The sequence below is a fragment of the Nanorana parkeri genome, unplaced genomic scaffold (genome assembly GCF_000935625.1).
Source record: "Nanorana parkeri isolate BGI_ZX_2015 unplaced genomic scaffold, ASM93562v1 scaffold180, whole genome shotgun sequence".
NCBI classification, from domain to species: domain Eukaryota; kingdom Metazoa; phylum Chordata; class Amphibia; order Anura; family Dicroglossidae; genus Nanorana; species Nanorana parkeri.
In genome coordinates this window covers 3,182,062-3,198,065 of record NW_017306448.1, presented here as the reverse complement: position 1 = coordinate 3,198,065, position 16,004 = coordinate 3,182,062, and the positions used below count along the sequence as shown (strand labels likewise).

General features: G+C 42.0%; 1 protein-coding gene across 1 annotated transcript in view; it reads left to right on the top strand.

The window, feature by feature from the left end:
- Positions 1-16,004, top strand: part of SORCS2 (sortilin related VPS10 domain containing receptor 2) — a 513,810-nt gene that overhangs the window by 425,929 nt on the left and 71,877 nt on the right. Inside the window, exons 12-14 of the mRNA XM_018554989.1 lie at positions 1,080-1,171; positions 4,131-4,238; positions 14,654-14,774. Coding sequence (XP_018410491.1) covers positions 1,080-1,171; positions 4,131-4,238; positions 14,654-14,774 — 321 coding nt within the window. The remainder of the gene's footprint in view (positions 1-1,079; positions 1,172-4,130; positions 4,239-14,653; positions 14,775-16,004) is intronic.

The following is a 16,004-nucleotide window of genomic DNA, read 5'->3' as shown; positions in this document are numbered from 1 at the left end:
AATGTAGGGGGATACGGGGGGCCAGGTCAGGAAGTGTGTGTGAGGGGTGAGGTGATGGAGGTGGGCAGGTTGTGGGGGCCCATTAGCAAATTCTTGCCCAGGGCCCACTTAATATTAAAGGCGGCCCTGGATGTGCATGTCACTCATGTATCCCTGCAGCTCTGGGGGTTTAAGCTGCATTGTACATTAACCCTGGCCTTGGCCTAGCCCCACTGCAAGGGTTAATAATAATTTCCCCAGGAGTTCTACTTTAATCATTCTGAAGACCTTTGGGATGAATTGGAACACTGATTGCATGCAACATTAGTACCTGACCTCACAAATGCTCATTTGGCTGAATGGGCACAAATTCTAATAGACACACTCGGAAATCTTGTGTTAAGCTTTCCCAGAAGAGTGGAGATCATTATATCCACAAAAGGGGGACAACTCCATATTAATGCCCATGGTTTTGGAATGAGATGTCCAACAAGCTAAGATAGATGTGATGGTTAGGTGCCGACATACAGCTGGCTATATAGTGTGAATCCACGTTTGGTTGTTAGGCATGTTTACCCAAGTCTGGACACATTTGGGAAGGTTTGAGCAAACATGAAGAATCTAATGAACAATGTGTTTGTGTGTTGAGGGGGAAGGTAACTCCATATTTATGAGCATGATTTTAGAATGGGATGCGGGAAAGTTCATATATGTGTGATGGCCAGGTGTCCACAAATGTTTGGCCATATAGTATAATTGTGGAACTTATTACATTGTCACATGTACTTACAGTTTCCATCTTTTATTGCCATAATTTACAGTAAATGTTTTTAACCATTGCTGCAACTACTGAAGCACCCCTGGCATTGTTATAAATTGCACTAACCCCTGACACTTCTTCTGGATAGCTTGGTCTGCATATAAATGTAGAGAAAAACATAGATAAAGGCATGTAAAGAAAATAATTTATTATCCGCATATAGTTATCAGAATACAAGATGTTCTACAACAGTGGTCCTTTACAGCTATAAAGAAAGCACCCACACCGTTATAGGGTACTGTCATATCTTAACTATCTACATGTTTGTCTTTTTACACAGGTCTTCGAAGAAGAACATCATATCTTGTATTTGGACCATGGTGGTGTTATTGTGGCCATCAAGGATACATCTATTCCTCTAAAAATCCTCAAGTAAGTATAATATAAAGCTGCTTTATAACTGCATGTTATGAAATGTTTTATGACTTTTTATTGACATATACTCAAATTTTAATGTCAAAGTGGACGTTCGCCCCAAAAATCACCAAAAAAAGTAACTTATTACGGTGGCACTCGCTCTCACTTCCTCTGTCCACTCAGTCTGACTCTACCCCGTCCACCACCTACAGCCTCCTGAGATAACATTGCACATCTCAGGAGGCTACAGGATCAGTCTCCCAGTAGTGTGTATCTCACACATGCGCAGTAGGGGGTTAGCTGTGAGTGATCAGGAAGTCACAGCCAGCTCCCAAATCCAAGATGGTGGTATGGAACATCAGAAGCCCTAAGAAGAATCAGCTGCATGGAAGGTAGTGCTGGACTTCATGGACTGGTAACTACGCATTTCTCAAGTCAGCAGCTACAATACTTCTAGCTGGTGAATTATATTTTCCCCCTAGCTAAATGAAATTATCCTTTAAGGTACATTATATAAGAACCATGAACATTAAAATCGAGTTGCCGCCCCCACCCCCTTTTGTGACTACATTAACTCCCACTCTTCTGGGAAGTGTGTCTGTGGCAATGTGTTCCCCCCCCAAAAAAAAACACTTGTGAGGTTAGGTACTAATGTTGGATGTCATTCCAATTCACCCCAAAGGTTTTTTAATAGAGTTGGTGTTTTTGCCATGTAATGTACATTAACAGTCATGTTAGGATGGATTATGGGCCAGAATTCTGCTCTAGGTTCCCGCCAGCGGTGCCCAAATAAACAAATGCTTAGACAATAATGTAATTTGCCTGATGAAAAGGAGTGGAGCCGAGATTGGCTCAGAAGTGGTCATGTAAGCAAAAGCCTAGGCTTTGTGTTCATGTAAGCAGTACTGGAGTAAGCCTGGAGCAGCATTTTCTTCAGGAAAGGTATTAGAAAGTATTTTATACCCTCTGTTACTTTTTCCATCCAATTTTGTTTTTGGAAATTGTCACTTTTCTATCAGCTTTTGCAACTTGGATAAAAAGTGATTTCATTATTATGGTGAGACAGGAGTTAAACATGCAAATGAAAAGTTGAGCAACTATTGGTTTGCCCCTTACATTAGTCCTTTACTTGTGCTCCTGGTGCGCCCTTTACAACAGTCCTTTGCCTTGTGTACCTGGTACAGGGGTGCCCGAGGCCGGGTGTCACTCGAAGAGGAGAGCGGGTAACACCCCGCCGTGTCGTCCTCGCGCGAATGCGTGGCCAACTTGGTGATGGAGAGGAGGGGACGTTCACCCGGCGGGATGAGGTATGCCGCCGGGTCCCCTCCTCTCTCCTGACACCTCCCCCTTGTGACGCCACTGACCTGGTACACCCTTTACAATAGTCCTTGACCCTGGTACCTGGTGCACCCTTTATAATAGTCCTTCACTGTGTGTACCTGGTGAGCTATTTACATTAGTCTCTTACCTTGTGTATCTGGTGCTTCATTTAGATTAGTCCTTCACCTTGTGTGCCATTTTTACTTGCTTATCAGTATGTTGCTTGTAAGAGTCAAGTTGATAGTAACGACAGCCAACCAGGACATCCTAACTACCTGGATGAGGTTGCATAAAATATATTACGATTAACTGGCCTGTAGCAAGCCCTCATTCACTTCTTACCAGTGACAGAGGCTGCCATACTGTAGTCCTGTCAGATATGTTCATTTTCAGTAAAGTTCTCATTTAACTTTAAAAATAAAGCCAGGATTTACTGAATTTTTCCTTTATAGTTTGCTGTAATGGAGATCTGTCAACTGCTAATTGACTGAGGTCATCAATATTCTGTGATATTACTGTAACTCTTATCTCTGTGACTGAGCGAAATCATATGCATGGTCACATATTTTGGTTCTTTGATTAAGAAATTAGCTCATCAAACATGCGTGCTACATCAATGTATTAAAGGACAGTTCTCAGTGAAGTTTAGAAAAAGTGACTAGATCAAACCTGCAGAGTCCAAGCTCAAAGAGAAATCCCGTCATCATATTATTAAACTAAAATTTGTCCTCGCTCTTCCCCAGAGTTTTTAGACTCAGCTGTTCCATTGCATGTTATTTAAATTACTTTAATATAACATGAAGTATACAGTATGTGTATAAATATATTATTTTACATAACAAAAATGATATTTTATAATAGGTATTTTTATAATTGTTCCTTATACAGAGTCGTCTGCTGCTTTTGAAAATTCAGTCTGCCCCAACTTGCTTACGGACTGTGTCAATAGGCTTTTGTTTTCTACCCGCTGTAACACCTCTGAACAATTCTATGGGAATGCAAACTTTTCAGGTCAAATTCAGGTCATGATGAGTGGAGCAACTACAGGTCAAATGCATCTGTCAATTAATTCCTAAAGGAGAACTATGGGGTCAGTGCTTTTCCCCATAGTTCTCCTAAGGGTCACAGGAGGACACAAACTAGAGTCCTTCCATGACCCAAAGCCCAAAGTATACTGAGAGCGCCACAGCCGGGACGGATCCCGACATTACTGTCGATATCCACCCAGCTGCGTGATTGACAGCTGGCTCTGCCTATTTAGAGGCAGAGCCAGCTGTACCCGCCCCCTCCCCAGTCCGTTCCGCCAGTCAGTGCTGGAGGATCGGAAGGGGGGGAATTTCTTCCCATCTCCTTCTTTCCACAATATTTTGTAGTGTGCCTGTTGGGATGTGTGCCATTTAGTCAATAGGTCTGGTTCATCTCAAAGGTGTTTTTGGTAGGGTTAATGTTTGGGCTTTGTGCAGGCCTCTCAAGTTCTTTCACACCAAACTGTGTCCTCATGGACCTGGATTTGTGTACAGAGGCACAGTCATGCCGGAACAGAAAGGGGCCCCGACCTAAAATGTTACCACAAGGATAGAAGTGCACAGTTGTCTAAAATATCTTTATATGCTATAACTAATCTAGCTAAACTATGTTTCTTATCTCTCCTTAGATTCAGTGTAGATGACGGCCAGACCTGGAGTGTGCACAACTTCACTAGCACATCAGTGTTTGTGGATGGACTTCTCAGTGAACCTGGAGACGAGACACTGGTTATGACGTATGTCCCTGTTAACTTGCTTTTAAAAATTGTATCATATAAAATAGTTTAGATTGTCACTATTTATGGCTGGTGAGTTGAAATGAAAGCTGCAGGCACCTGGAATGAAGATAATGTAACACAATAAACACAATCAAATCTAAAATCTCACCAGCGCCAGATCCATCACATCTTTGGGAATACAGAAACAAACACCTTCTACAAGTGGGCAGCACCTGGACAGTCAGGGTAACAGGAGATCTATAGACAGGGAACACAAACACAAGAGAGGCGCACAGTATTTGTGTTCCCTGTCAATAAACACAATAAGTCTGATTATTTATGCTTTTAAAAACATTAACTGATCTGACGACATCAATGATCAGAAAAGCCATTTTTGAAGCAACTTATGTGAAAGTTAACCTCTGTTTTCTTGCTAGACATAAGGAATCATAGACTGGAAACAACTTTTTTTTTCCTGTATGATTATGTTTGAAAAAGTTGTGAATTATGTACTGCGCTCCTCTCAATACTTACACATTTTCACACCTGCCAGTTACGGTGCATTGTGGTGATGCGCGCATCACTGTTACACATCATCAAGCACGTGTTGTGTTGCACCACAAACCCAATTCACTAAGGCAATGTGCCTCCAACACACATAGGTTGCACTGCACCACAGCCTATAGTGCACTCTGGAGCCTTGCTATGGAAAAAATGGTACATGTCTAATTTTTGGTCCATTTTGGTGTGTTGGCAGTGTATTTTAATGCGTGGACTGTCTTGACATAACACAAACAGCAGACCAGACTACTGTAAATGGGACCTTAGTGTAAGCCAGAAAGAAGTATGGTGGCTGCCTTTGCTGACCTTGTTCTGAAATTGCTAGTCCTATGACTATTATGCTGATCTTCCAACCTAAAACTTTAAGGTAAAGTGGGAGAGTCAGCGGAAAACCCACCCCAAACCACTCAGTGATTCATCTGCTTAGTACTGCCCCACTCCTCCTTCCTCAGTTGCAGCCATCATCAAAATATGATCTGAAGTCCAAAGGTGACATTAGGGGTCTAATAGATTGCTAAGGCAGCCTTAGAGAGAACGTGTGACCTTCTAAGTGTTATCACATAGGGGGCTTGTGAGCCCACCCATGTGATAGCAATGAAATAAAAAAGTTTTTTTTTAAATAAAATAAATATAAAAATAACAAAAAAATGTAAACATGGGTTGGGTGCGCCTATGTGCGAAACTGAGGTTTGTGTTACACTTGTTGGGTATCGACACGTGTGCCACAGTGAGAGCAATAATTCTATGGCCAATGTTAACGGTTAATTTTAAACTGATGACCTGTACAGGCTTTCAAAGTGTCACCTATGGACAATTTGGGATACTGTATTTTGTCACCAGGTCATGGGTGCACGCTGTTTTTAACTAGGGCATGCTGTGTATCTATTTACTTGGCACAACCTCATCTTTAATATTTTACACACACACAAAATAGAAAAAAAGAAATTTGGGGTATTATGAAGAGTTTTGCTAATATCATGTGACATAAAAATTTGGATCTGCCACAATTTTATTCTACGGGGTCCCTGCTTTCAGGAACTATATCATTCTCTGGGGTTTTAAATTACTTTCACTTATTAAATGTGTTTTAATCGGGGGTTTTAAAATGTGGATTATAAGGTGTGCAAAAAAACGTCTCGTCAGCGAAAGGGTTAAACTGTGCATACCATTCCCTGCTTTATAGGATATTACAATTTAATGTGCCCACCGCAGCCACGCACACAAACCATGACCAGGTAAGGCAAAAGCAAGCTACCAGTGACCCCCATACAAACCTAGAAAGAGATGCAAACTCCACTCAGAAAGCATTCTTAGTAGTAATTGAAGCTAAGGCCCCACTACTGGAAGGTAGCAGTCAGGGCTGGACTTACTCTATCTGCTGCCCCAATGTCAGGTTCCTCAATGCACCCCCCTGTAAGCAGGCTCCATACAAGTGATCTCGGCGACATCGCTGATGTACAAAACAAGCGGCTGCTTCCACGCTCTACATTTAGCCCCGCTTGCCCATAGCAAGGCTAAAAGTAGAAAACAAATACACACCCAGCACCCGGAAACTGCATGTCCCGGGCGTCGGGATATAGGAATTCCACACCCCTGCAGCCCCTCTACTCCCTGCTGCACCAAGGCCAGGCCTAGGTTGGTCTTGTGGGAAATCCGGCCCTTGTAGCAGTGCAAACCACTGAGCCAGTGTGGACTAATAACTTACATACTCCCTCCCTATGTATACAATTCTGCACGTAGTAGACTGATGAGATGATTCATGAGGACATTGTTCTCTCCGATGGGCTTGTAGCAATGTGTCTGACTTTTATTCACATAATCATTATTGTTTTAATATTTTGATGTAATTACCCGCTGGAATTTCATATCATCACGCAGGCAAAATGTAATGAGCTAATCTCTTTTGGCTATTGTAACAAGCCTCTGAAATACCAATTTTAATAAAAAATGGAGGTGGAGGCAGATGACTGCAGCACAAAGGCAAATAATAGAAAAATAAACCTAAATAATAAACTGTTAATAATGTGGATGATTGGATACTGTGAGAGACAATGTGGAATCTTTTAAAGGCCACTGTGCTGTGCGCAATCCATCAGATTGCTTGAATGACTGTGTATTTATTAAATGCTTTGTGTCCATCCAGTCTTGAATAATATAATCCTTTCATTAAAATAATATAATTCAAAATTATTATGTATGATATTATTGTTATTTTCTTCATATTATTGTTATTAATAATAATAATAATATTGTTATTTTATAAATATTAATTCATAAAATAATTTTGACTATTATTTTATTGCTGCCCACAACTACATTTGTTTAATTAGTTATTCAGATTGTGAATTTAAAGAATATATACATTTTCACATCACTAAGATCTCATATAAATCTTCAGCCATTGTTATCATTTCAAGTCATTTTCAATATATTTAAATCTGCATCTTTTATTAAAACAGCGCCTGGTGATCCTGCCATGATGATCTTTGTTCAGGCACTTCCTGTTATAGGGTGACAACGCTCTGTCCCTGTCTCCCAGTTGCTCTCCTGCATTGTCGCCCTATCTATCTTCCAATGGAGAGTGCAAGCACATTATGCAGGCAAGGTACATTGTTATCACCATAAAAAAAAAACCCTCCCTGAGAAATGTCATAACACTGAGGTGTATGTAGAGAGGAAGTGGCAGCAAAAAAGCTGCTCTCAGCAACACTGAGATGCAAGAAAGGATGAAATAAAGGTAAAAATTGCATTTTTTTTAAAATGCCAATTATCTATGACACTTTAACAAACAGAATATCTTTCAGTTATAATTGACATCTACTGTTGGGGGTCTATTTGCGGAGCCACTGACCTTGTGAATCTCTGTGAATGTTCGTTCTGTGCGAATGGATGCACAAAACGATCGTTCTTGTTATATTTTCTTTTCAAGTTGGTTGTATTTTCATGTGTCATCGTGTAATGCCGCATTATGGCCACTAGTATTCATTTATTATACTCCCCAGCTCCATCTAGTGGCCACAGTGCAGTATTACAAGAGGTTGTTTGAAAATACATTGGACATAAAACATTTTTTGCATCCATTTGCTCAGGACGAATATTCGCGGAGACTCGGAGGGGCAATTGTACTTCTCAAATTGTTTATAAACAGACCCCTAAGAGTCAGGATGCTTTTGATTTAGAAATTTTAAAAAAATCGAAAAAGTAATTGATTTCCTTTTTTTTTTAAATGGAAGCCCATAAACAATTGCAGAGGTACACTCAAGGCATGCTGGTATGTGCACATAGTACAGATCTATAGACAGTGCACGTAGTTAGGCACAAAAACAGATTTTTAGAAATACCATCTCACTTATTTCTTGGTTGGCTTGCAAATTATTGCTCTGGACCAGGTTCCTTATAGGGATGACGGTGGGCCATGCCTGAGTAATGTGTATCAATAAAGCTGGGTGTAGTCTCCACCAGGGACGCATGGTACATGTGACAATGCAGGACCACAATTGGAAGTCAGTTGTCACCCGAAAAATAGGAAGCGTCTGTAGAATGACCTTTATGACAGTTTAATAGGTTATTATTTTAATGAAAGCTGCAGGCTATAAAAGATTCAAATTAACTTTAGAACCGACATTAAAATGCTAAAGCTTTTATTAGATTTTAGTGATGGGGTTAAAATCTACTTTAAAGGAGAACTATGAGGTGAGTGATTTTTCACTCATCCTCATAGTTCGAGCCGACGTGTGACAATGAAACTGTCACACGTGGGCTCAATAGATCGGGAAGTGAGCGAACACATACCGTCCCTCGCTCACTTTCAGATCATCTCCCTGCTCAGTTTCAGATCCCCCCCTCTACGATCCTCCAGCACTGACTGGAGGAACGGACGGGGGAGGGGGCAGGCAGAGCCAGCTGTCAATCAGCCAGCTGGGTGGATCTCGCCAGTATTGTCGAGATCCGTCACGGTTGCGGCACTCTCAGTATGTAGTGAGCTGTAGCTCGCTATATACTGAGCTTTGGGTCACGGGAGGACTTTAATATATGTCCTCCCGTGACCTTTAAGAGAACTATGGGATAAAATGTTTACCCCATAGTTCCGGGGATCTTAAAAAGGGTGGTGTACTTTTACTGCCCCCTCCCCCCACTGCTTACACACACATTAACATGGTAGCCGCTAAGGACCATACACACTGGCGTGGTTGCGGTGCCTCACACAATTTTAACTCAACAGGTCACATTTGGCAGATGGCAATGCCTTCCAAACGTGCCCATTGAAGTCAACAGGACCGCAGGCACGCGTGACAAAAGCCCAATGAGTATTGCAATTATTATTTTATTATAAATCAATCATTATGGATTCTAAGGGGGTTGGAGGGATTAATATTTAAAGTGGTATTAAACTCTTAAACTTTCTTCAATAATGAATCCAGATTAAACAAATATACATTTCCTAGTAAAGTATTTCTTTACATTTTTGCCCAAGCACATCGTCGTAATGTTTTTGAACAGCTCCAACTCTCTCAGCTCCACTTCCTTGATCTTCCTGTCCAGTACTAGATCACAAGGGAGAGCGCAGTCTCCAGCAGCTTTTCAATTTACTAGCTTAGAGAAGGGAAGGGGGAGGAAGGAGGAGAGGAGAGCAGAGAGCAATTGTTGCCTTGCTGTGCCTGTGTGTTTGTGGTGATACACACAGGTTACTAGCACACACCATGGTGGCTTGATTTGTTTGATTTGCTCATTGCAAACAACTGAAAGTTTGTAAATTTTGCCAATAAACCTGATTGGCAATGGGGGTTGAATAATTTTGATTACAACTGTACATGCTGCTTGATAAACGCAGGAGAGACACACATTGAAGAGCAATTAATGTATTGGGATGACCAGAGAAAAAAGCTGCTCCTTCCTTTCAGTTCATTGGACCTTGTGCAAAGTTTTCATGCTTTCATTAAATGATATGAAACTGCTGAGCCTGTTAAATGAAGCATTTTAAGTGCGAAGTGATAACTTCACGGAGAGAAGTTTATATCTACACTGACAGAATACACAGAGAATTCCTTTGACAACCCTCCGTAGCTCAGCCCTTTTTAGAAGATAAATGCAGCGGGCTTACCTGTAATACTAACAGATGTGTTCAAAGCTGGGCATTTTTCACAGGAGTTCCTCTGCAAAGTAACCACAAGTTTTTAATATTCTTCAAAGCTTGTGACTTTTTTTCTTTCCGAACATTTTTTTGAGTATATATTAGTGAGAGCAGGACTGATGTCACAGTGCCACCCAATGGTAGATCGATAAACTGGATCATCAGAGGGAAATAATAATAGATTGGCTGGATAAGTCACATTCTGGACATTGTCCACCTGATCGAATTTTTAAAAAAAAGCTGACCAATGTGAAAACGTTTCCAATGCATTTGGTTTCGTGTTTGTTGACTTTGTTCTTGAGAAGAGGCATTTTAAGTGTATCTAAAGACAAAAACAAACATTTAACATATTTCAGTTTACCAATCCTGTGGTGGCTGAATAAGTTTTCTATTTTTAGGCTTTTTTGTCCTTTATTTTTTTCTGCTGATCTGGCTAGTAACACACTTCCTGTCTCAGGGCCCATTCACACGACACCCAGATCATCTCCAGATCAGATTGTTTGTGAACCAAAAATGCATCCTAATGTATCCCTATGCTCAAGGGTGTAACTAGAAATCAAAATTTTGTATGGTGCCCTGTGATCTCTACTTATGCCCTTGCAGAGCCCACCTGAGATCCCACACAGCCCACCTGAGAGTGACCCTGCAGAGCCCGCCATAGACTCTCTATGGTGGACTCTGCAGGGTCTCAGCTGGGCTGGTCAAACCCTCTTACCTGTCAGCCCTGATCCACTGTACGCCTCCTCCACGGTCGCTGGCAGGCCCCGCCTCGTCTTCTGTTGCTGGACCACGCCCCCTCTTCAGTCACCTGGCCCCGCCTCCTCTTCCGTTGCCGGGCCCCTCCTCCACTGCTGACGCCGGGCCCAGCCTCCTCCTCCACAGCTAGCTGTCACAGACTCAGCAGCGGCTGTGAAGAGGAACGCGCCGCTGCACACATCACTGACAAGTTGTCGTTGATCTAACAGCGACATGTTCCTCCTCCCACCTGCCAGTGACAACCAGCAGCCTGAGATGCCATAGCGACCCAGGCGGCCCACACAGAATCAGGGGATGTCCTGGCCGGGCCCCCCTGTGCCCCATAGTGGCCACCTGGGTTGCTATGGCGATTGTTATGCCATTGCCTATGCTAGTTCTGGCCTCTGTTCACACCAGTGCAGTCAGTTCCAGACCAGAAAAATACTGCATGTCTCATTTTGTCTGGTCTGGAATGCATGGGAACTGCGTGCAGGTTCACATCATTTTCCCGCTAGATCTGGACCAGAAAATGGTGTGAACCTGCTCTAAGGGTTGCTCCACTCTATTAAGGAACAACGAAGCCACTCTTGTACAGAAGCATTGTCACCCTGTGGGGAGGGAAGCGTTAGATGAACTAGCAGATTTGGATGGACTTGACTATCAAATGAAATCTGAACCTCAGCTAACAATTTCTAAGCAGATACAACAAAAGTAATTTTTTCTCTTTTTGGGATAAAGGTTTTACATAAATCAATAAAAGCTGACCATTGTAGCCACCACCGTCAGTGTTAAATGGTTTGCCCTGTGGATGCACCGATGCAGGTTTTTCTGTATCGAGTACGAGTATCAATATTTTTCTTTCGGTACTTGCTGATACTGAGTACAGATACTGGTACTTCCGCTAGCATGGAGCCAGCCTCCTGGTCAATCAGGAAGCCAGGCAGCATGTCATTACCCGCCGCCTGGCTTCTTGATTGCTTGGGATTGCCAGCTACTTGCTGTTTGGCCAGCTCAATGCAGACTTCCCGGCCAATCAGGCACTGCTGGTCAGAGGAAATCTCCCTCTGACCGGAAGTTTCCGGTATCAGCGGTAAGTATCGGAGCATTTGGGCGAGTCCGAGTACCAAATACTCGGTATCGGCATCGATAACAATACTAATATCAACATCGGTGCATGCCTAGTTTGCCCTCTATCGGACACTTCTGATGGACAGCTTGGCCTGTTGAAGGAAGCTGAAATATAACAGACTTACTGGACGGATCACCAGGTGAAAATAAAGGTATAAAAGCCTAAACATATAAATAAATAAATAAAGGCAGCCTTCATATTTTAGGACTAGTAAGCTGCAATATATAATATTTTTGTTTTTGAGTTTAGATATGCTTTAAAGGGGGCTATGATCACCTTGTATAAATACATAAATGTAAGAGTAAGAGCTCTAAAAATGTGGACTAGAGGTAGTTTTAGCCAACTCAGTAGACTAATAGGGAAGCACCAATACCGGATTTTCGGTTACGAGTACCAATGATTATATTTCAGTACTTGCTGATACTGAGTACCGATACCAGTACTTCCGCTCGCAAGGAACCCTCTTCCTGGGCAATCAGGAAGCCAGCAGCATGTCACTACCTGCCGCCCAGCTTCCTAATTGCCTTGGAAGCCAGCTCCATGCTGTTTGGCTGGCTCAATGCTGATTGGCTGGGAAGCCAGTTTCCCGGCCAATTAGCATGGAGCCAGCTTACCGGCCAATCAGGAATCTGGGAGGTGTGTCATTACCCGCCGCCCAGCTTCCTGATTGGCCAGGAAGCCGGTTCCATGTTCCCTCGTGGCACTGCCTGTCAGAGGAAATCTCCCTCTGACCGGAAGACTGAGGACTCAAATTTGAAGATTGAGTTTCTCTGATAAGCTTCATTAACATACAATGGACAAGCCACCCCTCACCCCTCACAGCCCTCCTAACATTTCAAAGAAAGAGAAGCAAGAAGAAATGTTAACCCTTAAACACCAAGTAAAAGCATTTTAAAGAAGCCATTTTTATTTTATTTTTTAGCTAATGTGAATAGAAACATGTAACAAATATAAAATAGGTGTTATCCTAATTTGGCTGCAAAAGTGGAAATACAATTTACGGGATCAGGAAGGCTCTTGACTGGATCATGCGTTATAAGGCCCCATTCACACTGAGCGATTTATCGCGTGGTAATCCGCGCGATATCGCGGCTATTTACCGCGCGATATCGCTCTCCAATGCATGGCAATGGGGCTCTGTTTGTCGCTGTCACGGGTCGTGCGTCGCTACAACAGGACCCTTTTTGGAGCGGATTTTCGGCGCGATTCAACTTTGCTCAATGCAACTATTTGCGCGATATCACGCAAAATGGAAATCGCGCGACAAACGCGCGATTTGCGATACACTCAGTGTGAATGGGGCCTAAGGGTGTTCATGAGAGCTTTTTGCAAGGTTTTTTTCACTTTCCTCTGGATCATCTGTAAGTTTAGGGTTCTGTGGATGCAGTTTTTTTATCATTCATTTATTGATTTTTTTTATTGATTGAACTTTTTTTTCTTGCTTTTGTTTTTCTTCTAACCTAACTATGTAACTGACTCAGACAAAAGCCAGCAGGCTACTACTACTGGATAGATTGGACACATTTCAGATGCCTTCCATGGGCTTTTTAATGTGTGCATTCATCTCTTTTTTTAAATTCTCATTTAAACTACAACAAAAATACAATGATGATCGAATAGGATTTTTAGCAGCTTAATTTTCTTTTTGGCTTAATTTTTCTGTAATAAAATTCATATATAACCCATATACATGTTAGGCTGTTAAAGTAGTATTAAACTCTCAAATTTTTTTAAATAATGAACTAAGTATTTCTTTAAATTTTTGCCCAAATACTTACATTAACCATGTTTCCGAGCAACTGGTTCCAACAATCTCAGCTCGGCTTCCCTGAACTCCTGTCCAGCCCAATATCCCAAAGGACAGGGCAGTCTCTGGCAACTATTCATCTATTAGCTTGGAGAAGGGGGGAAGGAGCAGTGGAGAGAAGGGAGTAGAGGACTGGCTTGCCTTGCTGTGGGTAATGGCTTGCCTTGCTGTATCTGTGTGTTTGTGGAGACACACATAGCTTAGCACACACAAGGGTGGTCCCATAGCACCCTGCAAGGGAAAAAGAGCCACCCTAAAACAGGGAATGAGGGCCAGTGCTCAGGGGACTAGCTGATTCTGCAGGAAGATAAAATCAAGGAGAAGCATTAATTGTAGCATTAATTCAGCATTTGAAATAGCTTTAAAAAGATTTTTCTTTAATATCACTTTAAAAATAGCAATGTATGTCAGGCTTTGCTCACTGTCCAGGGAGAGCAGTAAACAAACCTTGTAAATCCCTTGCTCTAGTATCCATGATGCCTACTATCAAGTGTTCAAGTTGTTGCCTCGATGGAAGTGTAGACGAATGAGGCTTCATCTATAAAAAAATATAAGAACTGCCTATATTGCATTGTAGCATGTCATATTAGCACCTCTTTCCATTGCAGGGTTAAATCTGGCTTGTTGCTGTGGGTCCTTTTTTATGTATTTCTCTGACTGAAGAACTGTGCTTTTTGCCTGTAGGAAGAAACCCATTCTGGTCTAGTATGTAAGAATTAAAGAGAAAATTCCCATAGAATGTCATGTCTATGCAAGCATTCAGTAGACAGCTGTAGACAGAATCCCCTGGGCACAAGGTTGACATTTCTCACTGAAACAATGAAACAATGTATAGCATAAAATGGACTGTGCAATGATAACTGAACAAGGCAGGCAATAATGACCATTTTTACCAACCATACAATTTCATTTATGATTTCACTATTTTTTTTAAACTATTGGATTAAATTTTAAACTACCTGATCGATATTGGCAACAACGGCCCCGGTTATAATTCATGCATATTCATATTGATTGACATTCTGTTTGCCAACTTCTAATGTAACACTTCCTTTCTCTTTCATTCACAGAGTGTTTGGGCATATCAGTTACCGTTCAGACTGGGAACTGGTAAAAGTTGATTTTAGACCCTCGTTCTTTAGAGAATGTACAGAAGACGACTATGAATCTTGGAACCTCTCCAATACCCAGGTATTATGACCACTTTCCAGTTTTGGAAATATAATATACCTCGGCTTATATTCGGGACGGCTTATACTCGAGTATATACGGTAGTCTGTGATTTGGGTGCTGCAGTATTTAGTGAAGTGCTGTATGTAGTATTTCATACAATTATACAATTATATTTCTAGCTGCAATGTTCTGCAATTATGACATCCAGACTCCCAAATAGTAAAAAAGTGACTAAATGCTCCTCTGGGTCATATACCCAGACATGTCCACCAAGTATATTTTCATACAGTAGGTGTGATGTAGACATGGAAGTTTTGTTTCATTCTGAATTGAAATTAAGATCAATTTCTTTAAATTTGAACATTTGGATCCAAAGAGGAACAAATCAGAAATAAAATTTAATTTTTTTGGCTTTTGTGGGTTTTTTTGGCATGTCTAATGGTATGGATAAAGACCAGTCCAAACTAAGATGGCCGTAGGGACTAAGATGACCTGTATGAAATAACTTGACCAGTATGGACTAAAATAACCAATATAGAAAAATAAGAAGACCAGTAGAGACTAAAATGACCAGTACAGACTAAGGCAACCAGTACCGACTAAGATGACAGTACGGACTAAGGGCCCAGTCACACCATATCCAGTGTGTTCTGGCGCAGTTTGAACTCAGAAAGCACTGGATCGCATACATCAAGCCAAGCCGGGTTCTGTGGCATGGGGGTGCCATTCATGTCAATGGCACCGCAGACACCCCCCACCCACAGTGTGATCGCATGCACCAGAATGCCTTGTACTGGAATGCTCTGCGTTCTGGTGCACTGCGATTGGAAAAAATAGCGCATGCAGTCTTTTTTCGGATTGCACTGGATATGGTGTGACAGAAATGACCAGTATGGACTAAAATGACCAGTACGGACTAAGATGACCAGTACGGACTAAGTTGACCAGTACGGACTAAGAGGGCCAGTATGGACTAAGAGGGCCAGTATGGACTAAGAGGGTCAGTATAGACTAAGAGGGCCAGTATTGATAAAGATGACCAGTATGGACAAAGATGACTAGGGATTCACCGATACTGATGCTAGTATTGGTATCAGTGCCGATACAGAGTATTTGGGGGAGTACTCGTACTCCCCCAAATGCTCCGATTCTTACCTCCGATTCTGGAACTTCCGCTCAGAGGGAGTTCTCCCTCTGGCTGAGGGAGCATGGAGCCAGCTTCCTTTCCAATCAGGAAGATGGGAAGCG